At 41.9% G+C, this 26,029-nt stretch overlaps 3 protein-coding genes across 5 annotated transcripts in view; 2 read left to right on the forward strand and 1 right to left on the reverse strand.

The window, feature by feature from the left end:
- Window positions 1-6,086, forward strand: part of LOC133848959 (tyrosine-protein phosphatase 10D) — a 63,835-nt gene extending 57,749 nt beyond the window's left edge. The window contains exons 9-14 of one of the 3 annotated variants that reach the window (XM_062284722.1): window positions 103-1,500; window positions 1,612-1,629; window positions 1,764-2,446; window positions 3,305-3,563; window positions 3,625-3,753; window positions 5,643-6,086. In XM_062284722.1, the coding sequence (XP_062140706.1) occupies window positions 103-1,500; window positions 1,612-1,629; window positions 1,764-2,446; window positions 3,305-3,563; window positions 3,625-3,753; window positions 5,643-5,674 (2,519 nt within the window). In that variant the 3' untranslated portion in view covers window positions 5,675-6,086. Of the gene's footprint in view, window positions 1-102; window positions 1,501-1,611; window positions 1,630-1,763; window positions 2,447-3,304; window positions 3,564-3,624; window positions 3,754-4,031; window positions 4,518-5,642 lie in introns of those variants that run through there. The other 2 variants (XM_062284721.1, XM_062284723.1) reach the window with 2 other exon arrangements.
- Window positions 6,087-8,358: 2,272 nt separating this feature from the next.
- Window positions 8,359-9,377, reverse strand: LOC133848979 (uncharacterized). Its single transcript, XM_062284763.1, has 2 exons — window positions 9,219-9,377; window positions 8,359-9,162 (listed from the first exon to the last, which is right to left on the reverse strand). Exons 1-2 carry the CDS (start codon window positions 9,248-9,250, stop codon window positions 8,469-8,471), a joined length of 726 nt encoding a protein of 241 aa, XP_062140747.1. The 5' UTR covers window positions 9,251-9,377; the 3' UTR covers window positions 8,359-8,468.
- Window positions 9,378-9,729: 352 nt separating this feature from the next.
- On the forward strand, window positions 9,730-25,757 carry LOC133848983 (homeobox protein 5). The gene is given in 6 exon segments (XM_062284768.1): window positions 9,730-9,883; window positions 12,000-12,330; window positions 14,232-17,350; window positions 19,296-19,469; window positions 20,577-20,865; window positions 24,882-25,757. Coding segments are annotated over 5 exon segments (4,218 nt in total). The 5' UTR covers window positions 9,730-9,883; window positions 12,000-12,023; the 3' UTR covers window positions 25,211-25,757.
- Window positions 25,758-26,029: the final 272 nt, after the last annotated feature.

Here is a 26,029-nt window from a genome sequence, read left to right on the forward strand (position 1 = left end):
AAATCCGAAATTCTTAAACACAGGAACATCATTGCCCAAAATGTGTCATCTCAAATAAACCCTTAACTTATAAACGACTTCTTGCTACCCGTTTTCTTGCAGCGGACGATCTGTCGACGGTGCGCGTGCTGATTGGCGACCTGATGCCCGGACTGCAGTACAAGTTCGACATTCAGACGACATCCTACGGCATTCTGTCGGGCATTACGAGCCTTTATCCCCGCACCATGCCGCTCATACAATCCGATGTGGTGGTGGCCAATGGCGAGAAGGAGGACGAACGGGATACAATCACACTGAGCTACACACCGACGCCCCAGTCGTCGTCAAAGTTCGACATCTATCGCTTCTCGCTGGGCGATGCCGAGATCAAGGACAAAGAGAAGCTGGCCAATGACACCGATCGCAAGGTGACATTCACCGGCTTGGTCCCGGGACGTCTGTACAACATCACCGTGTGGACGGTGAGCGGTGGCGTTGCCAGTTTGCCCATTCAACGACAGGATCGTCTCTATCCCGAACCGATTACACAACTGCATGCGACAAATATTACGGATACGGAAATCTCGTTGCGTTGGGATCTGCCCAAGGGCGAATACAATGACTTTGACATTGCCTATCTGACGGCCGATAATCTCTTGGCCCAGAACATGACCACACGCAACGAGATCACAATCAACGAGCTGCGACCCCATCGCAATTACACCTTCACCGTTGTGGTGCGCTCCGGAACCGAGTCATCGGTACTGCGCAGCAGTGCACCGCTCTCGGCGAGCTTTACGACGAATGAGGCGGTGCCGGGACGCGTGGAACGCTTCCATCCCATGGACGTGCAACCGAGTGAGATTAACTTTGAGTGGTCATTGCCATCGAGCGAGGCGAACGGCGTCATAAGGCAATTCTCCATAGCGTATAGCAATGTGAATAACGCCAGCGATGCGGGAGCCCAGGACTTTGATTCCGAGGAGTCGTTCGGTGTGATCAAGAACCTCAAGCCGGGCGAGACGTATGTGTTCAAGATTCAAGCGAAGACTGCCATTGGCTATGGACCGGAGCGTGAGTACAAGCAAACGATGCCGATATTGGCGCCACCTCGACCAGCCACTCAGGTGGTACCGACTGAGGTGTATCGCAGCTCGTCAACCATACAGATCCGCTTCCGCAAGAACTATTTCTCCGATCAGAATGGTCAGGTGCGCATGTACACGATCATTGTGGCCGAGGATGATGCAAAGAATGCATCCGGATTGGAGATGCCCAGCTGGCTGGATGTGCAATCGTATAGCGTTTGGTTGCCGTATCAGGCCATCGATCCATATTATCCATTCGAGAATCGTTCGGTCGAGGACTTTACCATTGGCACCGAGAACTGTGACAATCACAAGCTGGGCTATTGCAATGGTCCGCTCAAATCGGGCACCACATATCGCGTTAAGGTGCGCGCTTTCACCGGTCCCGACAAGTTCACGGACACCGCCTACAGTTTTCCCATACAAACAGGTATGTTTAAATTGGCAAACCTTACGCCCGCCCCCGCACCTAATCATATAACAACCCTTATCCACTTTAACCCCTTATCGTATGTCTTGCCTTTTTGCACGTTCATAATAGAACTGCTGAGCTCACCGGGTAAGACACCTTATTGCGTTTTCATCATCAACAAAAAAAAAAACCAAAACCTGCTGTTCCTATTCCTTACTGCTTGCATTTAACTAATCAACTCTCTTTCGCTTTCGCTTTTATTCCCCCCTCAAACGAACTAGATCAAGACAACACATCGCTGATTGTGGCTATTACGGTGCCGTTGACCATCATCTTGGTGCTGCTGGTCACACTGATGTTCTACAAGCGGCGACGCAACAATTGCCGCAAGACGACCAAGGATTCGCGTGCCAACGACAATATGTCGCTGCCCGACAGTGTCATCGAACAGAATCGCCCCATTTTGATCAAGAACTTTGCCGAACACTATCGCCTAATGTCCGCCGATTCGGACTTTCGCTTCAGCGAGGAGTTCGAGGAACTGAAACATGTGGGTCGGGATCAACCTTGCACATTCGCTGATCTACCCTGCAATCGTCCGAAGAATCGTTTCACCAACATTCTTCCCTACGATCATTCGCGCTTTAAGCTGCAACCCGTTGATGATGACGAGGGCTCTGATTACATCAATGCCAACTATGTGCCCGGCCATAATTCGCCGCGGGAATTCATTGTCACCCAGGGACCTTTGCACTCCACACGCGACGACTTCTGGCGCATGTGCTGGGAGAGCAACTCGCGTGCCATCGTCATGCTGACGCGCTGCTTTGAGAAGGGACGCGAGAAGTGTGATCAGTATTGGCCCAACGATACGGTGCCCGTCTTCTATGGCGACATCAAGGTGCAGATACTCAACGACAGTCATTACGCCGACTGGGTAATGACCGAGTTCATGTTGTGTCGGGTAAGTTCTTCTTCTACTGCCTGCCTCCGTCCTGCTCGCTCTCCTTTCCTTACCTACCATGCGCCCCTCATTTTTGTCCTCCTCATGCAAGCTATTTCAATTCCAATTCCTATCTTCTATTGAATCCTATTAACTCCTTTATGTTGTTAATTCAGTATATTCCTTGTCCTTGACTCAAAGCATTGAATCCTAGTGACTCCGTTAAGTTGTTGAGTCCACATATTCCTTGTCAAAGTCTTATTTTTCGATTTCTCGTTTTATTTTCAAAACAAGCTCCTATCCATGTTTTGCTTCTCTTTGTCTAAGAAGTTTTCCTAATGATTGATCTTTGTTTCCTATCCTATCGGTATGTTTGTTGTATCCCAATCTTCGAGATTTATGTTTCAATTAAATACTTTTTGATTTCATGATCTCTCCTATCCATTGTATTCTTTGTCCACTTAATATTTTCCCATTCGTCTTTGTTGAAGAGGAATTCTATCTCCCTTAGATGTTTTCCTCGTATTACTCAATTGATATATCCAGTCTCTATTCAAGAGGAATACTATCTCCCTTAAAAGTTTTCCTCGTATATTTATTGAAGAATAACTCTGTATCCCTAAGAAGTATTTCCCAATTGATCTACCCAGGTTTTATCAACTCTTCAGCTCTTGATTCTTAGAAGTCTTTCTCGTATTTTCCAATTGATTTGTCCAGTCTTTATTGAAGAGGTACTCTACCTCCCTTAGAAGCCTTCTTAGAATATTTATTAAAGAGGTTTTTCTCAATTGATCTACCCAGGTTTCATCAACTCTTCAGATCTTATTTATCAATTAATATTCATATTTGTTTCTCGCCATCTTCTCTTCTCGCCCACAGGGCAGTGAACAGCGCATCCTGCGACACTTCCACTTCATCACCTGGCCGGACTTTGGAGTGCCAAATCCGCCGCAGACGCTGGTGCGATTTGTGCGCGCCTTCCGGGATCGCATCGGTGCCGAGCAGCGTCCGATACTGGTGCACTGCAGCGCTGGCGTTGGCAGATCGGGCACCTTCATCACCCTCGATCGCATACTGCAGCAGATCAATACGTCCGACTACGTGGACATCTTTGGCATCGTTTATGCCATGCGCAAAGGTCGGTTCAAAATTGGGCATCTGAATTGAGGACATTAATTATTCCCTTCCTTGCATTGCAGAGCGCGTTTGGATGGTGCAAACCGAGCAGCAGTATATCTGCATACATCAGTGCCTGCTGGCGGTGCTCGAGGGCAAGGAGAACATCGTGGGACCCGCCCGTGTCATGGAAGACAACGAGGGCTTCGAAGGTATGTACCCAAATTTCATTCCTTCCCTTTCCTTCCCTATTCCCTATACAAAACAAATTACGTTGCCTGGTGCTGGGCCTGCTTTGGTTTTTGGTAAAGCGACTAATCCTAACCTGAAATTCCTCAAAACAATGAAAAATCCACAATTTGGTGACGGGTTCTCTCTCTCTCTCTCTCTCTCTCTTCTAACAAACAAATTTCTGCTAACACAAAATACATTGCACACGCATCATCAAAACAAAAAAAAAAAAAACGAAAACGAAAACGAAAATGAGTAGGCGGCGATGGTCAAATGCAGCAACAAGGCGCCATTGTGGCGACCATTGAGGAACATCATCAACATCATCTACATCAGCAGCTGCTGCTGCAACCGGACGAAGCCGAAGCGATCGACGATGAGAACGCCGCCATACTGCACGACGATCAACAGCCGCTAACGAGCAGCTTTAGTGCTCACATGACAAGCTTTGGGGCAACGAATGGCTTGGGACTGCAGTTGGCCTCGAATTCGATGAGCTCCTTCGGTGTGGTGGGCAACAACAACACCTCGGCGGGATCAACGGGAGGAGGTGGCGGACAGGATCAGACATCACAGGACAGATGACATTCGGTTGTCAATCAGAGTGATAACAACAATTCGGTGGTTATTGTTCTGGTTGACAACAAGCCCAGCTCAATGATCTGCAAGGAGGGCAGCAGCATCGATATCGATGTGAAGAAGGAGCCCAATCAAGTCATTGCCCCCAATGGGGGCTACACAACATTGCAGCATCGTCGCAAATCCCAGCTGATCACATTCAGCGCCAGCTCATGTGACATCAAAAACAGTCTAAGCCATGAGCTCATCACAACAGCAGCAGCAGCAGCAGCTGCTGCGAATTCCTCCGCTGCGAATTCCGGTGGAAATTCCGGTGCCGGTAGCCAACGAGCGAGTCGGGCGAATGTGCGTCTCAGTTTCGCCGAGGAGGATGTCATGATATTGCCCCCAGCTGTGGCAACGAACACAGTTGCACCACCTCCGATGGAAGATGATGTCTTTCGACGTCGTCGCTCGATCCTCAGCGAAGTGGAGCTCGGTGTTGAGGCGGGTGAAGAGGGCGTCGAACTGCAGCTCGAGGAGGAGCTCGAGGAGGAAATAGAAGAAGAGGAGGAGGAGGAAATCGAAGAGGAAGATCTTTATTTGCACGACGAGTTCGAGACGCACATCGATGCCAAGTCGAATAACGCCAACGATGACAGCGGAGGCGGCAGCTATGAGGATTCCCATGCTCTGCACAGTTCGTTGGGTGGCAGCAATCGGAACAGCTTGGAGAAGGATGACGATGACATCGAGGTGGATGTGATTAGCACCGATGTCAGTTGCTACGATCAACTCTTGGGCAGCAGTTGCAATACGACGCGAAATGGCGATGACGATGACATTGCCACGCTCATCGGTGATGGGGATAATTACACCAAGCTATCGAGCAAACATCAGTCGGCAAATGCGTCAACTAATGTGCCATCTAATGCTCAGCATAATGCTGTAACTGTGGGTGAAACAGTCAACGCAGGAGGTGGAGGAGGTGGCGGTGGCGGTGGTGGAGGTGGTGGCATCATCTATGCCAATCCCTTCATGGGTTTGTAGTCTTCTCATACTTGCTCTCCCTCTCTCTCTCTCTGTTTCTTTTTGGTATGTTATCTCTCTCTTTCTCGCTCTCACTCTCTCTCCCTCTCTCTCTCTCTGTGTATCTCTGTATTTTGCTTTTGTATGCCGCATGCAACTTGTTGCCGCTTTTTTTTTTATTTATTTACTATAAACTTTTTTATATACTTTTTTTGTAGCATGTTTTTGGTTTTGTTCTCGTCAACATAGTCCAATAACTAATTTGAACTTTCCATTTTTGCAGATGACGAAGGCATCGCGGAATCGGGCATGTAAATGACAATGTTTCTTCCTCAAACCCTGCCCTCCCCCCAACTTTGCCTACCCTCCGCAGCATCAGAAAACAAAAGGAAAAACACTACATCAAATTTAATTTACTTAAGTAATTCGAAAAGCAACGCTTGATATTATACTTGATACATCATATATATACATATATATACATATATCGTACACCATATATATCGTATATCGTACAACGTACTATACGAAACCCACTCAAAAAAAAACATTGAATTGGATTGGATGCGCAATAATTCAACTTTTATACATACATCTCAGAAAAAGAAAAATCTAAAATATTTCGAAAACAAAAAAAACAGAAAAACAAAGACGAACTCAACTGCGGCTAGCCGAAGTTTTAATGCCCTTACAGAGAGAGCTTATAACTTCTACAAATTACACAGAAGAAACATTTTTATAAAATGATTTTATCTATTTAAAATAACCATTTCATAACCTCACTTTAAATAATTCCCTCCCTAGCCAAGCTTAAATTTGTTATAGTCAGGTATAAAGAAGTTTTTCAACCAAAAATAAGTCCGATTTCTACTTTTAGAATTACCCAACGATCTTAAAGCAATAATATAGTACATATTCCAATTCCGATTTAAAAGATATCTACAAATCAATAAGTTCCACGGTATAATAAAGTCATGCATCGCTCGCTCTCTGTCAAGGTGTGCGCTAAAGGGTATAAAATTAGAATATCTACTAAAATGATCCAATCCTGTATTTGTATTTGTAATTTGTACTATCCGTATTTGTATTTGTAATTTGTAATCGCTGCTAAAATACTGATACTACCGATATTATATAACTGATTGTCAACCTAAACATATTTTTATTGCTAGCCACAATTTTTTGTAATGTTATATAATTATACATATATATATATACAATATATACACTATATACCATATATATATATATAGATATCAATATATATATATATCGTATGTATCTTCCAATTTTTGTACACTAAATGTTAGTTGAAAACGACGAAGTTGAAGAAGAAAAGCGCTAATGGTTTTTTTTATATACATATATACTATATATATATATATATACTATATATACCATATGAAGATTTAGGGTATATATGCCCGATATTGGGGCGTCAAATAACTACTAAACCGAAATGCTTGAAAATATATACATATATAAATTATATACATATGTACATATAAATGTATGTAATCAAATGCAATAATTCAGTTACATAGTTTTTAAATGATAACAACAAAAGAGAAAAGAATTAATTTTTAGTCCATATTCCCCGTTTTTTTTTACTTTTTACTTTTTACCGATTAAATCTACTTACTGTATATGTAAACAGTATCTTTGTATATGTGTGTAATTTTGTGTATGTATGTGCTACTTTAATGTTGTTTCTACATAATTAATATATATAGAATTTTATTTAAAAATCATCGTTTTATTTTTGTGTTTCTTTTTCGTTGATTTGAATTTTTATCGATTACGGTAACGATAACGATAACGATGAGAGAAAAAACAATACATGGCTAACAGCGCACAATAACTGTTGAAAGCACAAGACGCTGTTAGCTTAACGAACTGTACACCGACAACAGCAGCACAACAACAACAAGAACAACAACAAACATGAAGAGAACAAATGACCAACGCGCATTTTGTAAGGCGATAATCATTTACAAACAGCAAACAGAACAAAAACAACAATTTTACATTTCTTTTGCCTTGTATATGTATGTATGTATGTTTGTATGTATACGTACAAGTACAAGTTACGGAAACTTGCATACAACATGGCTGATTTACATTTTAGTGCTCAGCAGGTGCCAAAGCAATACACACACTCACACACACACACACACAGACATGGAGTAGGGAAGTGTGTAAAACAATAAACATGAGAATGTAGCAATAGAGAAAATGTAGTCAAATTAATTTGCCAGTGCAATAGAAATGCTTTTAGACTAGGTTAATACTACACATCAACAAAATGCAATACTTACAACGAAAACAAACTGCCCCTCCCCCCACACACACACACACAAACACAAAGTGTCATACATACCGAGTATATACATACCATATATGCAAAACACATATGCAAACACATAACTAACAAGTCTGTAGTAGAGAACGCATACACATACATATGCTTGACTTGATATACATAGAAGCATAGACTATATATGAATGGAATACATATGCATATGCAATATATACATATATAAATACGTATATATATATATAAATACACACACGTCTATATCATTGTAATAATTATTTGTAATGTTTATCAGTAGAATTATGATATGAAAATGAAAAATGCATATTAAAAACGCAAAACTCACCAAATGTATTCTAACGGAATCACTTTCACTGTTTTATTTGGCGCCCTTTAACGCATTACTAGCGATGCAGTGGAGAGTATATTATGTTTATCGATTGGAATATACTGCATGCCAGCAGTTATCGATGGCAATCTAATGTTTGAATTTAAAGCGATGATTCTGATCTTACATTCAAATTTTTCCCGTTTTGAATTCTCTACATAAATCGTTTTTAATTTAGCTTTATTTTGCGCCTAATATAGATTGAGTTTTGATTAATATCGATTAAAATATACTGCAGGCTTTCACTTTTATCGATGACATCTCAATGATTTGGCGGCTGATTCAAAGCGAGGATTTTGATTTACAATTTAAATTACGTCTTTTTTGTTTATAACAATTAAATATACATACATTATCTTACAAATTAGGCACAACAGAAATGAGTAAACTAAAACTAATGCAATCTAATTTGATGCCTTCATATTGGCCAGCGTTGCGTCCAATTCAGACTGAATATGTTCGAATTGATTGAACAGCTGCAGGAGCTCCGGCTGCGTCATCTCAAAATTAATATCCTCGCCGGCGCCCGTCTTTAATTGCAGCACTGCCAGCGCCGTCTTCTCCCGTTGCTGGCAATGCGAGGCAATCTCAACATTCAATTTCCATGCCATGTCCTCAATCACATTCGACTCGTAGCGTTCGCTGGCCAAGTTGTTCATCATGGGCGTCGTTTGACGCACCCACAGTCGCAATATGGCATCGATTTTCGCCTCGTCCTGCAGCTGGAGTTTCTCGCGCAGCTCACGCTGCAAATGACTTGGCTTGATGATGAACGTGGAGATGCGACGCAAAATGTAAGAGAACGTTTTGATTAGCAGCAGAAAGTCGGCACGCGGAACGCCCACCAAACGTTCCAGCTCCTCCAGCGTATATTCCGGTTCACTGCTTGTGCTGCTGCCAGCTCGCTCCGTTGTTGTAGTCGTCACACTGGTGCCCACTGTAATGCTGGGCGCTGGCAAACCAGCTCCACTGGCGCCACCTACACCACTGCTTGCGGCAGCGCTGCTCGAGGGGCTCATTTGACGATGCACATAGAGCAGCACCGTTGTGAACGTTTCGTAGGGCAGTGCATTGATGATTTTGATGCCCTCGCGTGCCCTAAACAACAATATGGAGGAATAAGGGCATTCAAGTCAATTTAACTTTACGCTTACCGCTCGGTGATCTTAATCCAGTTAATGCTCATTGCAATTGCAAATGTGTCACAAAATCAAATAACAAACAACTTACAGAAATGCAATGATTTATACTGTCCAGTGTGACCACACCATATTCGATCAACAAATATACCACAAATGCATTACACTTCTGCTAACAAAAAATCCCAATTTCAATGCATAAAAATACCAAATTAATGAAAATGCAAATGACTGCAGTGTGACCAGCTAAATAGTACACACATTTTAATAGAAACGGATATCATTACTGAATCTGACAACGGTGAAATAATATTCTTTGTTCGTTACAATCTTTCTACAATTTAAATTCACATACAAATTTATTCAGACAGTTCTTTTAATTTTTAATAACTGTCGCCTAGCTCTGGTATTTTCGAATATACCTTGAACAGTGCGACCAGCAGTTAATTGTGAAAGCAGTATATTTTGTGGTATGTTTGTGGGCTTTACGTAGCAAATTTTGAAATCGGACTTGCGGTCACCCTTGGGTGCAGTGAAAGAAAGTGCGCGTATATAGAAATTATTAGAGACGAAACTAATTTTATTAGTAATTAATAAAAAATTATCAAATGCGCAGACAACTATAAGACTTATGTGCACAAATACAACATAAATCCCACCACTTCAAATTGGACGTAAAAGTAAGAAATTCTTAACATAAAAAAAGCAAATTTGTTTATGTTTATTAGTGCCGAAGTAAATAAACACAGGGGCAAGGCGAAAGGATACACAACAACAATAGGAATACGAAGAAGTAGAAAAGGACGCTTAGTCCACAAAGTGTGTAGAAAAAAATCGTGAAAAATGAAAAAGAAAAAATGGCTAGGCAATTATTTACCATTTTTCCCGCAGTCAAACAACATGTTAATGTGCGGCTTTTGTTGTTGCTGTTGTTGGTGTTGTGTTAGACACTTTCCCAACTCGAAATGTCAGACTTGGGTGCTCTTTCAATACATATGCATATTAAGCTACAAATGTATATTATCTATGTGTTTGTGTGTGTGTATTTAATTTTTAATTCATGGTGTTTGTGTGTGTGTATGTTGGCTCAAAAGTTCTTGCAGCTCTTGTAAAAATCGATAATGTGCAGAGCGCAGCAGCAGCGCAGCGTTAACGCTTGTTTATTTTATGCTTCGTCTGCAATTTGCAGCCCTTTCTCTCTCCCTCTCACTCACTCTACCGTTTCACGCTACTTGCACCCTTGACTACTCACACACACACACATAGACAGACAGACAGTCAGGCATGCCCACAGAGATACAGACACACATTCACAATTAAATGCAGACAATATTAAAAACTATGATTTAAGCTCAGCTCTCAATTTGACACTCGCGCTCTCTCTGTGTAGCGGCATCCCGCTTACACTTCAGCCTCGCTGTATCCTGAGCAAACAATCCTCTTTCTCGCTCGCTCTCTTTCGCTGCCGATCGTTTTGACTGATAGCGGCAAAAACAAAACAAAATAAAACGAAACGCAAACGATACGCAATGAAATGAAAAGTAATTCACTTGCATTTTTATATCTTCATATTTAGCACATTCTTCTGCTTCTGCTTCTGCTTCAGTTTCAATTTCTGCTTCGGCTTCCTCGTTCCGCGTCTCTTGCCCACCATTTGCAAATATTGAAAAACAACAACAGTTAATCCAATTAACAAAAATGCAAGATAACAAAAACTAACGTAGCCAAGTCGACTTGTCGAATACTCTACAGGAAATGTTTTTGTTGCTTCTAGCATAGGAATAAGGAAATACAAAATATGAATTATAAATTCTAATCAATTTCAACATTTTCAACTTTTTTTTAATAAATTTTAAAAGAAATTCAATTTTTCTTAAATAAAAAATAATTGTTATGCATTATTTTGTAATAAAAATATATGATAACTTTGAAATTTCATTTTGACTTGAGAAATTAAGAATTTTGTTCTTATAAAATGTACAAAATGATTTAAGAATTTAACTTTAATTTGTTTAATGTTTCATTTATATTAAGCAAAAATTATTTATTAAAAAATATTGCATTTGTTTTTTTAATTTTTCGTACAAAAACTAAACAAAAACATTTTACATTTACCAAAAAAAAAACCAAAAGTTTGAAAGAGGTCAAACTTATTAATAAATTTTGGAATTTTAAATTATTTGAATTTGTTTAATTATTAGTAACTTGTAATTTGAAAAGGATAAATTGATGCAGACCTAATTAATATTATGAGGAATTAAAACAAATTATATTATTTTAATATTAAAAATAAATGCGAATTTTTAAATTTTAAATTATTTAAACTTCGTTAAGTAATCTACTATTTTTCAAAGATTATTTGATGATATATTAATTGACAAATTGAAATAAGAAATTGAAATAAATATTTCCATTTATATTTCAAAATTAAAATTTAATGAAAATTAGTAATTTAAAATGAATTTGTTGATATAATTGATAAAAATGAAAATGAAAATAAATACTCCTATTTTTATTTCAAAATCCAAAATAAATTAAAATGGAAATGTAAAATGAAAAGTTTGCTTGTCAATAGAGTTCATACAAAGTTCGTCTAGACCCTTTCCGTACCATTTATGGGGCCAGAGCTATTGACAGGTCTGCAAGCCAAAGCTACGCTTCAGTCTCTTTGGTAGCGCGTTTGGGTCAAGACGTTAAATACGTTGTTGTTGTTGTTTTTTTTTTTCGTTGGGAGAGGGTCAAAAAGAAGAAGATGCACTAAAGATATAACCTAACATAACATGCCATCATTTGCAGCGATAACGTCGTCGTTAGCCAAAAATGGAGCAACAGCAACCGAAGCGTTCCTCATTGCATTTTACTGCCGAGCTAGGGGCTGGAACTGGAACCGGAGCTGGAACTGGAGCTGGAGTTGAGACGGGTTCAAATTGTTCGCCGGCAACAACTCCGCTGGGCGGCGGAAGCAATGGCAACGCTGGATTTTTGCCCGATATGCCGCAATGGAAGAAGGATTTGATACAGCGACGCAAAACGAATGTGGCACGTACAAATGCAGCCGCCAGCTCACCCACAGCGTCCACAGCTGATGGCAGCAGCAGCAGTTGCATGGCTTTCACTGAACCTGCAGGTGAGTTGATTCCAAATGCTCTTATGCAACTGCAAACTAGAATGCATTTAGCTCACAGTCTCAGTCAGCATATCAAATTTCAATGACGTCGCATGACTACGAAGCGAGTTACACGCTTCAAACGCTTCTGAACCGGTTCACAGCATTTCTGAAGAGTATTTTTGTATTGTTGCGGAAGTAATATGCAGTAAAAAGTATTTCTTTATTTATTTTAACAATTCCTGAACCGTTTCAAATCACTTGCATAGCTCCGACTTTAACATTTTCGCCTTCTGAACCGGTTCAGCATTACTTCAAGCGCATCAAACTCTTTAGCCGGATCATATGTTTTTAAAACTAGATCACCGCGTTTCAAAGAGCATGACTACAAACGCTCCTGAACCGTTTCACAGCATTTCCATAGAGTATTTTTGGATTGAACCGGTTCACAGCATTTCCATAAAGTATTTATTGTTGTAGGTGTAATAATCAGTATTTAGTATTTACTTATTTACCTTAACTATTCCTAAACCCTTTTAAATTACTTGCATACATAGCTCCGTCTTTAACAGCACAATAATAACCTTTCGCTTTCTGAACCGGTTCAGCATTATTTGAAGCGCATCGAACTCTTTAGCCGGATCATAGGTTTTTTTGAAAGTAGTTCATCGCCTTTCAAATCAATTCACACACAGCTTTCAAATAGTTTTGCTCATGAACCGGTTCGCAGAGTTATCAGCAAGACAAAAGCAAAAAAGATCGCTTGAGTAATTATCAGAACAAGACAAATATGTGTGTGTGTGTGTGTGCGTGTGCGTGTGCATGTTTGTTCATGTTTCGAGGTATCGATATCGATTCATGAAATCGCAAATGTGCAAAGTGACAAATGCAGCTGGTGCTTAATTAGCCACGTTAACAACAGAAAACGAAAAAAAAAAAAATAATCATTATCAACAGCTGTGTTTCGTTGAATGTTATTGCAACTGCAAAGCAGCCGCATCTGAGTTGTGCTATCGACTATCGATAACGATAACAACACAGCAGTGCATTCACAATTTTGAAAATTAAAGTGAATTTCTGGAGAAACAACCAAACATAAAAATTTAGAATTTGGCATAAACGATTAAATTTATAGATAGCTAAAACACATCAATCGCAGTTCTCTTAAATTAGCTAAACAAAACATGCAACAGTTAAAATGATTCACACTAAAAGTAGCTAGATGTAGCCATAAAGTAGCCAAAATGACATCACAATCACACAAAAATTTAGAAATTAGCATAAAATAAGATAACGATTAAATGGATTGATAGAAAAAAAAACAAATATATCTTAATTCTAGCCACAACATAGTTAAACAAAACATGCAACAGTTAACACTAGATTTATCGAGCCAGTCAAAATGACTGCTGTTGGTATAAATAGGTATAAAAATTTCTTGGTAAATCTAGTGTTGAAATGACTCACTCTAAAAGTAGCTAGATCTAGCCATAAAGCAGCCAAAGTGGCAGCCCTGATATACATACACAAACGCAATCGCTTGGTTATCAGCAGCTAGATCTAGCCATAAAATAGCTAAGAATAGCATCACTGATACACACGCACACACACAAACGCAATCGTTTGGTTATCACCAGCCAAAGCAAAGAGCGAAGAACAACGATGCTTTATCAATTAATAATTGGCTTGGCACTGAAAATTCGCTTCGTACCCCATTTATGACTTTTTTTACTAATAATAATATTTTTTCGTCCGTCGTCATTGACAGTTAGTTTTCGAGCTTGAGCAATTCACATAGTTTAAAGTTGTTGTCATCATTTCTTTTTCTACATTGTATATTTCTTCTTTTCTTTTCTTTACCTTTGCTTTTTTTTTTTGTTGTGTGTTTTGTGTTTTGTTCGTTTTTTTCGCTGCTTCTGCAGAGTCAGGTGCGACTGACGCCAGTGCAGCAGCAACAACAACAACAATAACTAGTCAACAGCAACAACAACAGAAGCATGTGAAACGAAATGTAAGCCAAACAACAACAACAACATTAAAGACTTCACCAACAGCAGAGGAAAAGTCTGAGAAATGTTTTATTGGAGCTGGAGGTCATCAAACGCTTCCAGCAGCAACAGCAACAACAACAACTACAGCATCATCCCAAAGTACACAACAAGGCAAAGAAGCGACCGCGGCATTTTCAGCAGAAACCGCAACAACAACAACGGCACCAATACCAAAGCAGCGATCAAGTTTATTTAACACAAGAAGTCAATCAACTGGCAAGGAGCAACAGCAAGAGATTCTAAATTTGGACTCTGCAGAGCGCGGAGAGCGAGAGAGTGAAAGAGAGCGTGCGTGCGGAGAGCGTGACGTTGAGGTGGTGAATATGTTGAATAGCAGCAGCAATCGAGTGCGCTCTCGCGGCAGCGTCGTCGTCAGTGGTGGTGGTGGTGAAGTTGAAACTAGCACAGCGACAACTGGAGCATTAACAGCACTGGGCAGCAGCAGCAGCGACGTCGGCGCAGCAACAGCAACAGCGGCGACATCGTCGTCGTCAGCAAATCAGTTGCAAACGAAATGCAAACTTGGCCAGAGCGTTGGTGCTGAAGCAGCGGCAGCGATCTTGCCAACAACAACACTTTTTGTTGATAAAAATTGTAAAACGAAAATATCCGATAAATTGCAGAGCAACAAGTTCATACAAAATCAACAGCAACAACAGCAGCAGCAGCAGCAACAACAACAATTGCCTGCATCGCCCACGAAAGTAGCGGTAAAAACAACAATGGTCGCCATGCAAGAAATGAAAAAGACAACAACACAAAATGGCCAACATCGTCATCATCATCATCATCATCACCACCATCATCATCATCACAATCAGCACAATGTGAAAAACGACGATGTCGTTGGCGTCGTTAGCATCGATGGCGGCGGTGGCGGTGGCGACGGCGGCGTCGTCGTTGGCGTCGAGGATTTAAGCTACGGTCCCGGCATTGTGTCGAAGCTGCGCTGTCGCTATCTCAGCTTGGCGCTGCGCTGCGAGGCGACGCGACAGCAATCGCAGCAGCAGAGCCAGCGACTGCAGCGTTCGACCAGTCTCAATACGCTGCTCGATCGCAGCGATAACGATCACGATCACGACGATAACGTCGATAACGATGTCGATGTCGAGGAGCCGGTTAAACAATGCAAAACTGCTGTTGTTGCTCCGCCGCCCATTTTGGGCGTGAAACCAACGGGAATTGCAACCACAGGCAGCGGTTATATTAAAAGCGTAACCATTGCTCAACAACAGCTGCGCCAACAACAACACCAACAGCAGCAGCAACAACAGCAACAAATCGAACAGGAACAACAACAACGTTCGCGTCACTTTAAACGCGGCAACGAGGTGATGAAGCGAGCGCGCAGCGTTGAAGCTTTGCTCTGCGAAAAGTCACCGTGGAGCAACAACCACAACAATCACAACAGCAACAACAACAACAACAACATCATGACCGCCTCAGTTGCGGCGCCGTCAAGCAACAATGTGGTCACCATCGAGGATAAAATTAATAATGCACGCGAACGCTTGCACAGCGGCACCGATGCAGCGCCCCCCAAGCGTCTCAGTTCGATAATCGATGACACCGAACGTCCGCCTCCGGATTTGGTTAAGCAAACGTTGAAAATGTTTGAGGCGAGCGCCAATCGGCGACCGCGCAGCGCACAGCGCAGCAACGGAGTTGGCGGCGTTGCCAGCAAGGTGGCCAATTATAAATCGATAATCAAGGAGCAGAAATCGAATACAAATACGAATTCGAATTCGATAAGTTTGCCGGGTGGCGCTTTGGCTGCCTCAACACCGAAGCAGACGCAACAACATCAACGTTCATCGACAAATTATGGCAACAATGTGCCGGATATAATACCGCGTCAATTGGATGCCAACAACTATGAATCGCCGATGCTTGGCAAAATGTTGGCACGCAAGCAGCAGCAGCAACAACAGACTGAGGTGGGTTCGCCTGCAATTGTTGTGGGCGGCGGTGGAGGTGGAGTTGAAATTGGGGGTGCAAAACAGCAACAACAACAGCAACAGCGCTTAGTCAGCAGCAGCGTCGTCGTCGTCGATCAGAACAGCGACAACGACGATGAAAACAACGAAGACAAAGTCAATGACGATGACGTCGCCGTCGCAGCCGAAGACGTTGGGGAGGAGAACAACGAAGAGGGAGTCGGAGACGACGGCAACGACGGAGACGAAGCTGATAATAGTAATGAGCACAACGCCGACAACATTGACGAGGTTTGCAATGGCGTTAAGTTGGGTGCGGCAGGCGGCGATAAGTTAAAAGCAGCAGCAGCGCAGTCGCTGGAAGAGACGACAACGTCTACAGCAGCAGGAGGAGGCGTTCAGCGTTCATTCGCGAGCGCCTTGCAAGAGAATGCGCACGTAACATCGACAACGACAACGACGAGCAGTAACATCAACAGCCGAAAATTGCCTCAACGCGCCGATAACAACGATTCCTTATCGATAAACAATACAACCACAACAACAACAACAACGAGCGTGACGACCAAACAAGTTGGTGTTATACGGCCGCTCTTAAATCAAGCAGCAACGAGCAGCAGCAACAGCAACAACTCTTCATCATCCACGCAATTAACCAGTCGCGAAATTGAAAAGAATCGCATTAATGAAATGAAAAAAATCAAACGCATTGGCCGCTGATGCAGCTGCTCTAGCCGCCGCCGCCGCCTCTGGAGGGGGGGTGGCAACCCTAGTCTCGATAACGTGATAAATACGAACAAGGATGCCAGCGAAACGGACACAGCTGCTGCAGCGGCATCGAATGCTTCACCGATCTGGCCACACTTGCGCAAACGCCGTCAGCCCACAGCAAGTGGTGGGGCGGGCGGTGTAGGCGGAGGTGGCGGACATGGCAACTCATTGGCGGATAACAACACATCGATGGTGTTCAATTTCTCCAAGAGCAGCAAGGAGGTGCCCGACTACATTGAAAGCGACGTTGTGATCTACAGGCGGAAACGGGAACTGCCAAAGGTAAGTCTATCTCCCTTACACTCACCCAGCAGCAGCAGCAGCTGTTTTGCTTTCATTTCTCTCGTTATCAGCAGCAGAAAATCACCCAACCCACACTCACCCCCTTCCCCTTTCCACCCCTGGAATGTGGCGCCGTTGCGCATTATTCATGCTTATTTTCATTATGAATTATTTTGCTTCTTAATCTTTGCAAGCCCCCCTTACAAACACACACACACACAAAGCCCCAAATACAAACACATTTTGTTTGTGGTTTTTTTTGTGTTCTCTCGTCTCGTTTCGTTTCGCTGCCGTATAAAAACAACAAAATACGAAAACACAAAGCGCCCACCAACTGTGCGCGCGAGAACGAGAGCGAGAGAGAGCGTGTGTTCAAGTCAAGAGAGCGGCATAGGCAGAGCTAGAATGAGTCGAAAAGAGCGTGGAAGAGATCATGCGCATTTTGGAAAGTTCAAGCAGCAGCAGCAACAACAACAATAAGAAGAACAGCAAATATGTTAAGAATGTCACAACTCACTTTTGGGCTTTCCCATGGTCATCAATTCCAATTTCCAGCTGTATTTACAGTTGTATATAGATCCTTCATTTTTAAATATGGCAATAATAATCAGCAATATATTGTTCTTTTAGACATGTAGGAAGCACAAACTCACACACACATACACACGCAAACAGTTTTGAAATTCAATTCCTTTTACGACACTCGTGTTCTCTCATTCACACACACTATGCTAGGCGTCTTCGTGACCTTCTAAAATGTGCGAGAAGACGTGATGATGATGCTCCATGTATGTGCATCTATGCAAGTGTGTGTGTGCAAATTGCATGCGCTCTTCCAAGCCTGACGTTTGACGTTCATCTGTTGTTGTTGTTGCTCTTTCCAACCTTGCAATTGAAACGCAGCCGATTAATCGATTCTTGCAAACTATGCAAATGCAAGCTGATTCATTTTGCCTTATGCACAACTCACAATACATACATGTACATATGTACATGTGTATGTGTAGCGTGCATATGGCAGTTGCTTTGTTTGATATTAAAACATGTTGCGATTGGCAAATTCTTGGCTCCTGCGATTGCATTGCGAAAAACCAGTTCTTTACAAACACACACACAGTCATATGTCAAGCATGTGCTGCGATATTTTTTTTGTTCGTTTTATTCTTTGCTTCCTGCTGCCGCTCTATATGCACACATGCAAACATACATACATTACATACATCTGTACATATTTACTATGTGCGACAGACAAAGATATGTACATATGTATGTTTGTATGTAGACTGTTGCGTGGTGGAGCAGGAGCAGTGAACGCAAGGCAAGGCAATCAAAAGGGGAGAAGGGGGAGTGCTACTGCCGCTGCTGTTGTGGTGAATAGCAAGCAATGTACACCGGGGAGAAAATGGGGAGTGGAAAACGGTTGGACAACGCATTTGGGTGCACAGCTGTTTTGAAAAAGTAACCATGTTGAATAAACTCAACTGCTCCCGCTCTCGCTCACTCTCTCGTGTTGTGCTGTCACTCTCGTTCTCCCGCTTGCGCGCAAGCTCTCTCGGCCTAAGCTGTTAAACTCGTTTGGTCTGATGTATGTTTGTTTGTTTGTATGCGTTCTTTGCGTTCTCTCCGGCACTGAACTCAATTTTGTCAATTCTTTTTTGATGTACAATTCTGGTCGGTAGCTTTTTGCTTTGTATGTGTGTGTGTTGTGTGCTTGTTCTTGTTGGTCTCTTTATGTTTTGTATGTTTTTTATTTTTTTTGTGTTATCTGTGCCCTGAACTTTATTATTATCTGCCGTTTTCTGACATGGCGAGAAATGGGACAGCTGTGATTCAGTTTGTGCTTGTCCCACTCTCTGCTCTCCCCCTCCCATTCCCTCCTCATCCATACCACTCACTGTTATTCCTTTTAAAAACGTATTTTTTGTTTTTCTTGTGTTTTTGACAGCCAAATGAGCCTGGCTTCGTGTTGCTGGGCGACCTCTCGGTGGAGACATCGACAGACACCGATTACGATGACTACTCCATGTGCCCGCCATCACCATGCGATGTGGAATTCGAGAATGCAAATATTGTGATCGATGGCAAGTCGAGTATTCGACAAAAAGCCAAAGATTCATCGGTGAGTATACATACATATGAAGAACATTCATTTAGTGTTTGCGGAAATGGGAAATGCGTTATTGGGATTGACCTCAATACAATGATGATATGATGACTAACGACATGTTGAAGCTTGATTATCGCTATCGCTTTAGTACGTAGGCTGTGACTAATCGGACCCCCCCACCACACACACACACTTGATTACCGATAGTGTGGGTTCTTTTTTTTTTGGTATTTTTTTTTGTGTATTGTGTATTTGCAAAGGATAAGATAAGATTGGTTGCTGACTGGGCTTCCAATAATTTTTCGTCGGCGTCGCAAGCATTTTTGTGTAATAAAAGAAACGGCTTCGATTTCTACAAATTTTATGCTTGACCATTCCGGTGGTGTCTGTAGCATAAGTAGATAACACATACATATCTAGTTATTTCTTTGCCCACAGGGTATGCTGAGTGTGACCCACATTTCACTTTCGTTTGGTATTTTAATCGCTGGTAACAAAAAAAAAAGTGTTGTCAAAACAATTAGCAGTAATTATCGTCCAAATCTCTCCATCTCACTCGCACTGTGTGCAAAAGCTAATGTCGCAAATTTTTTTCTTTTTTTTTTGCAATTAAGTGCAAACAATTTGTTTGAGCCACTTTCATTTGTCTCGTTTCGAAGCTGTTTATCGTCTTTCGATACATTTGTAATCGGTGCTCAGATTAAAAGATGTTAACAAGCTGTTAACACGGCATTTGACATGCTTTAGCATGTTTTTAGCACTTGTCGAGGGTATTTCAATAGTCGTGCATAAGTTAGTGTTTTATTTTTGTGTGTCGCGTTTTTCATTTCCTTGTGCGTTATCATTACTTATTTATTTATTCAGTCGCTATTATTAATCAAACTGCATTATAAGTGGCTTATGTGGCGACTTAAATAGATTGTTGGAGAAGGGGAGGGGTGTGTGTGTGGTGAGTTTAACAATAGTATGAGAAAGGAGGGAGGGGGAGGCCTTGGGTGCGTTTCATCAATCGGACAGATATCGACAGGTTTTTTTTTTTTATTATATGTATTTTTATTTTGCTGCTAATAACAACAAATAACAATGTGTTTGTTTGTCTTGAACTCGATTTCGATACAGTTCCGCGTACAATTCAACGATACGTTAACGTCAACGTTTGAATATCCCTCCGAGGCATCGCAGATCATTGATGACCCACCGTATGCCGATCCCTATGGCGGCAATGTGAACAAACATCATCAGCTGCTCTATGAGGAGCAGCTCATTTTGCAACAGCATCAACAACAACAACAGCACCATCATGTGACTGTCGATGAGATAATTGAGCTTCCAACATCCACAACAACGCCATCGACATCCTCGACGAAAACATCAGCGACCAGCGGCATGCTGGGGAATTTACCACTAGGTAAGTCTGCAAATTCAACACAACACACCACACACACTTCTAAGTATGTGTGTGTGTGTGCATGCATGTGAGCATGGCTTAAAAAATATGCGCTCTTTGCCTGCCGCCGTCGTCGTCGTCGCCTTCGTCGTCGCGACATCGCTGCCTGTCGTGTCTGCCCGTCACACTATCATTCTCTCTTTATCTTTATCTCTCTCCGTCTCTCTCTCTCTGTCGCTGTCTGCCTCTATTTATTTTATCTCTCTGAATTCTCCGTTTCTGTTCTGTGTGTCTTCAAATTATATACATACAACCATACATACTGTAGTTATGCTGTGCTCTCTTGAGTTTTGTATCGTTTAACACTTTTGTCGCGGGGGGGTCAAACATTAACACTAAACTCACCACACCACATCACACACACACTCCCTTTAAGCATCCTTATTGTTACACACACACACACACACGCACATACATAATTACACATTCAGCATTTTGACAACACACTATCATAGCCCTTAGCGTGTCATAGCAATCAGCTTTTTGACAACACTCACACTATCTCATAGCCCTTAGCATTTGCATGTCCTCTAACTACCGCCCTGCCTGCGTTGCCAAACAGCCAGACAGTTTTACAAAACAAAACGAAAACGAAAACGAAAAGAAAAAAAACAAATTTCTGCACTTTACAGAAAACGAAAACGCCACTGTTACAGTTAACATAGCGATTAAGCACAGCACAGGCCACAATGTTGATGTCGCTGCTGCTGCTGCCGCTGTTGCTGCAGTATCCGAATCCGTCTCTGCCACTGCCACGCCCACAGCCAAACCAACTACCATGACCAGGGACAGTGCCAGGGCTGCACATTGCGGCTGCAGCAGCAGCAGCAACGGCAGCGGCGACTGTGACAACTGCTGTTGTTGGCCCAGAGTGCAGCAGTCCTGGCAGTTCTTCGTCTTGCCACACGGCAGGCAACTGCTCAAAAGCTTACGCAAACTCAGCCAGCTTATCAGGTGGGTGTGCGTAGCTAACTTCCACTTCCACCCAAGCCACTCGTCGTCCCCCGCGCCCTCTTATGTATACGCTATAGACCTTAACCTCTTACCTGTCTTCCTCCCTTGACATTTTTTTGACCCAATGTTTTCCTAAGATCCGTTCCTCCCGGAGATCTGAACCCAGGAGCTCTGAGTTTTGATCCCCGGTATCTAAACCCTAGGGTATGAAACCTGAGATCTTTTCTACGACCCCATTTGCTATAGACCTCAACCTCTTGTACCTGACTTGATCCTTTGACATTTTTTGGTGTTATAGACCTGACACAAAGACATCCGGAACCCAGAGATTTGACTTCTGACTTTTAAAACGTAAAAGCTGAACCTTAGGATTTGAATCCTAAGATCTCTTCTCCATTCCTTACGCTAAAGACCTAAACCCCTTACCTGACTTGCTCCTTTTTTTTTTGGTGTTAAACCTATAAAACGTTCTTACATTTTTCCTCAGAACCGTCCCTCCCGAAGATTGAGCTCATAGACCTGACCCAAAGATCCGTTTTCCCGGAGATCTGAACCCAGGAGCTCTGACTTTTGAACCCCGGGATCTGAACCCTAGGATTTTGAACCCTGAAATCTCTTCTCCGACCCCATATGCTTTAGGGGTGTTTAGCTACAGACCGTTCCTCCCGGAGATCCGCTCTGACTTTCAAACCCTGAGATCCGAACCCCCCTAAGATTTGAACCCCGAGATCTCTTCTCCGACCCCGCACAGTCCAAGCGCAGCGCAGCTGTCGTCTGTTGTCGTTAGTTTTAAATGAGACAAATAAGAGTTACGTGCGATCTATGAATTGGTAATGGAAATTTATACTGTTTCAATATTTATGAGCTGCATAACTCTTATTTGCGATCCCTGAAAGAAATCACACAAACAAACAAACACACAAAAAGCCTCACGCATATTTGCAGATTACCCAAGTTTAGGGAGGGGTATTATTTTGCCAGAGCCGGAGACGGAGCTGGAACCGTCGCCGCTGCCGCCCAAGGTATTGCCAACGACGTCGTCGCGTCCACTTGCCGTCGCAGTCAGCAGCAAGCCCAGCATCAGTCTCAACAGCAATAATCCAACGCAACGGCGTCGAGCTTCGGTGCTGTTGAAGCCCCAGTACGCCTGCTTTCTACAAAATGATGCAGTGCAGCCTTCGTCGTCGTCGCATCCAGCACGCAAAGCGGCCTCCTTCTGTGGCAAGCAGCAGAGTAAATATGCAACACCATCAACACAACTAGCAACAGCAGCAACCACCTCGAACAGCAGCAGCAAGCGATCCAACAGCAGCATCAGCAGCTCGTCCTCGTCCAACTCCCTCGCCAGTCGCCGTCGCACCAGTTTGCCTAGCAATAGCATCATCAGCAGCACCTTTGCGTCCACGTCCACGTCGCTAGCGCTACCCAATGCCACGACAGCATTGCTGCAGGCACGCATACCAGGCAACACGCTTTACTATGTGTGATTCCATCCTTCCAACAATCACTCGTCGTCAGCAAAATCCTCAATCGTGTGTTGTTGTACTTGAACTCGTCCGTCTCCAACTCTCCCGTCTAACTATGTCAACGAAACGTAGGCAAGCACAATTGCTTTTATTTAAAACGTATATTCCCTCCACACTATCAAATTCTCGTTACTCGCTACTTGTTATACAAGTGCTCTGGTATTTGGCCCTCTAACTGCAGTTGTTGTTGATGGTAACTCGCAGTGTTCGTTACTCGACTTTGGTATTGGCCCTTAAAATCCCAACCAAATAATTGTGAATTTTATTTAGTCGCTATTTGCTAACTCGACTCGTTAGTTTTGAGCGTGACTTGCTGCTTTTTATTGAAGGTTACACAATTGCGGTACTGGTCCCTAAAATTCCAATTACACTCGTTACTCGCTACTCGTCAACTGGTCCCTAAAACTCCAAATTACACTCGTTACTCGTTAAGTTTTCCCGTTACTCGCTAATCGCTACTTGTTGATTGGCCCCTGGTTAAAAGCCCCACAACTAGCTCGTACCTCACTCACTGTGGTATTTTGTTGCTAATCCGTCGCTAATCGTCACTCGGTACTCGTCACTACGCACATGTACTCGCCCTCGCCTTGATTGATCAGTTGGCTCTGCTGTTTAACTTGATATTGACATCATTGACGCAACCAATAGAAAAAACTGCATCTCTCCCTTCGCCCTCGCACACTCACAATCCTCCTCATGTAAACTGTAAATACTCGTTACCAAGTCAAGCGAACTGGCAACGCAACGAATTCTGCACATTTTATGTAATGTTTTTTTTTTGTAGTGCATCCCTAGCAGTAGCTTCTAAAAATGTAGCGTAAAAACCATCATCAATCAATCCATCATCAATATTTATATACATACAACTAAATGCGATATTCTTTTTTCATTTTGATCTTTTGTATTTTTCTCATGCTCCCAACAACCTCGTTTTGTGCTCCTTTTGTTTTATACTAATTTCTTTTTGCAGATATTATTTAAATCTAAATAACAGACAGCTAAGCAAAAAAATAAAAAAAAACCAAAAAAAAAATCCAAATCCAATATACTTTGAAATAATAATATATATATAAACTGTATAACCACAAAAAAAAGAAGAGAAATAACGAAAAAAAACAAAAATATAACGAAATAAAACAGAAGCCAACAAATTTGTAAAATGAAATGAAATATAAAATGCAGTCAATCAATCAATCAATCAGCCAAGCAATCTAACCAATCCGCTGCTGACCGCTTCTGGTGTTGGTGAAGAGTCTAACAATTCCAATCAAAACTAATCGCCAATTCATATTACTTCTTAAGGTAACTAACCCCCAACTAGACACGAACACACACACAACTACACACAAATACACACACACTTGATATTTCAATTTCAATTTGCACATTAACCAATTTTGTTCAGCGTTTTGTGCCACTAACCAACACTAATCAATCAATCAATCAATGAATCAAATCAATTGCAATCATAAACTAATTAGATTCTCCATTTTGCAGGCTCCACGGCTTTAGGTTTCTACACGCCCGTCAAGGCATCGCCCATGGACAGCCTCTTTCAGCTGGGCGTGACACGCTACACGACTCCCGATAGCGGCAACAGCAACAGTAACAGCAGCGTTGGCAGCGCCGGCAGCACCAATGGCAGTCCCTCTGCTGGCGGTGGAGCAGCGGGAGGAGGAGGAACAGCTTTTAATGGCAATGGCAGCATTGTCGGCATTGGCGAGGGTCTCATCAAGGCGGACGATAACGGGGCACGAGACGAGGACGAATATCCGCTGGCGTCTGTCTATAGCGAGGGCGCCCAAAAGACGGATTTATTGTACTGAATCGATCTGGGATATCGAGAGACTCCATCGCCTCGCCTCGCCTCTGATACTGATCTATCTATAATAATATATTTATAGATATATATATATATATATTACTATTTTGTAAGTTGTAGGGCTAAACAAAAAAAAAAATAATACGATATGTGTACAACAACAGAAATGATAAACAAAAAAAACAATTGCAACTTTTTTTTTTATATATATATATAAATATTTACATATGGCATAATACTACATACATATACATATATTATTATGATTATTATTATTATATTATAATTACTATTATTATGATTGTGGCAAGTGCATTTTGTATTTGTATTCCATATATACAGCAAGCAGTATCTACAAGCCTATTTTTTTTTCTATACATACTATATTTAAACAAATATACTTATGATTGTGTACTTTAAAAGAAAACAAAAAAAAAACAAGAGAGAAAGAGAGAAAAGAAAACCATGTAAACACCGAGGTTGAGCCACTGGTAATTAAAAAGCCCCGTTGTGTGGAGTATTAATAAACCATAAGCATTAAGCAAACAAAACCCACTTGCAAACTTTTTTTTAACACCAAAATCCACCCATAAGCGAAAGACTATTCCCATCATTAATTCCAAAAACCGAAAATTTTTTAAACATTTGCCTCATAAATATTACATGCATAAACATTAGCGTCTATTTAAAATTTTTTACAATTGTATTCCATAAACCGATATAATTAAAATATATATACATACAAAATACAAAAACATATATGTCAAGAATAAAATCAAATCAAAAATACATTTAAATTAGAATTTAAATCCGCAAATGGCGC

The sequence above is a fragment of the Drosophila sulfurigaster genome, chromosome X, assembly GCF_023558435.1.
Source record: "Drosophila sulfurigaster albostrigata strain 15112-1811.04 chromosome X, ASM2355843v2, whole genome shotgun sequence".
Taxonomy (NCBI): domain Eukaryota; kingdom Metazoa; phylum Arthropoda; class Insecta; order Diptera; family Drosophilidae; genus Drosophila; species Drosophila sulfurigaster.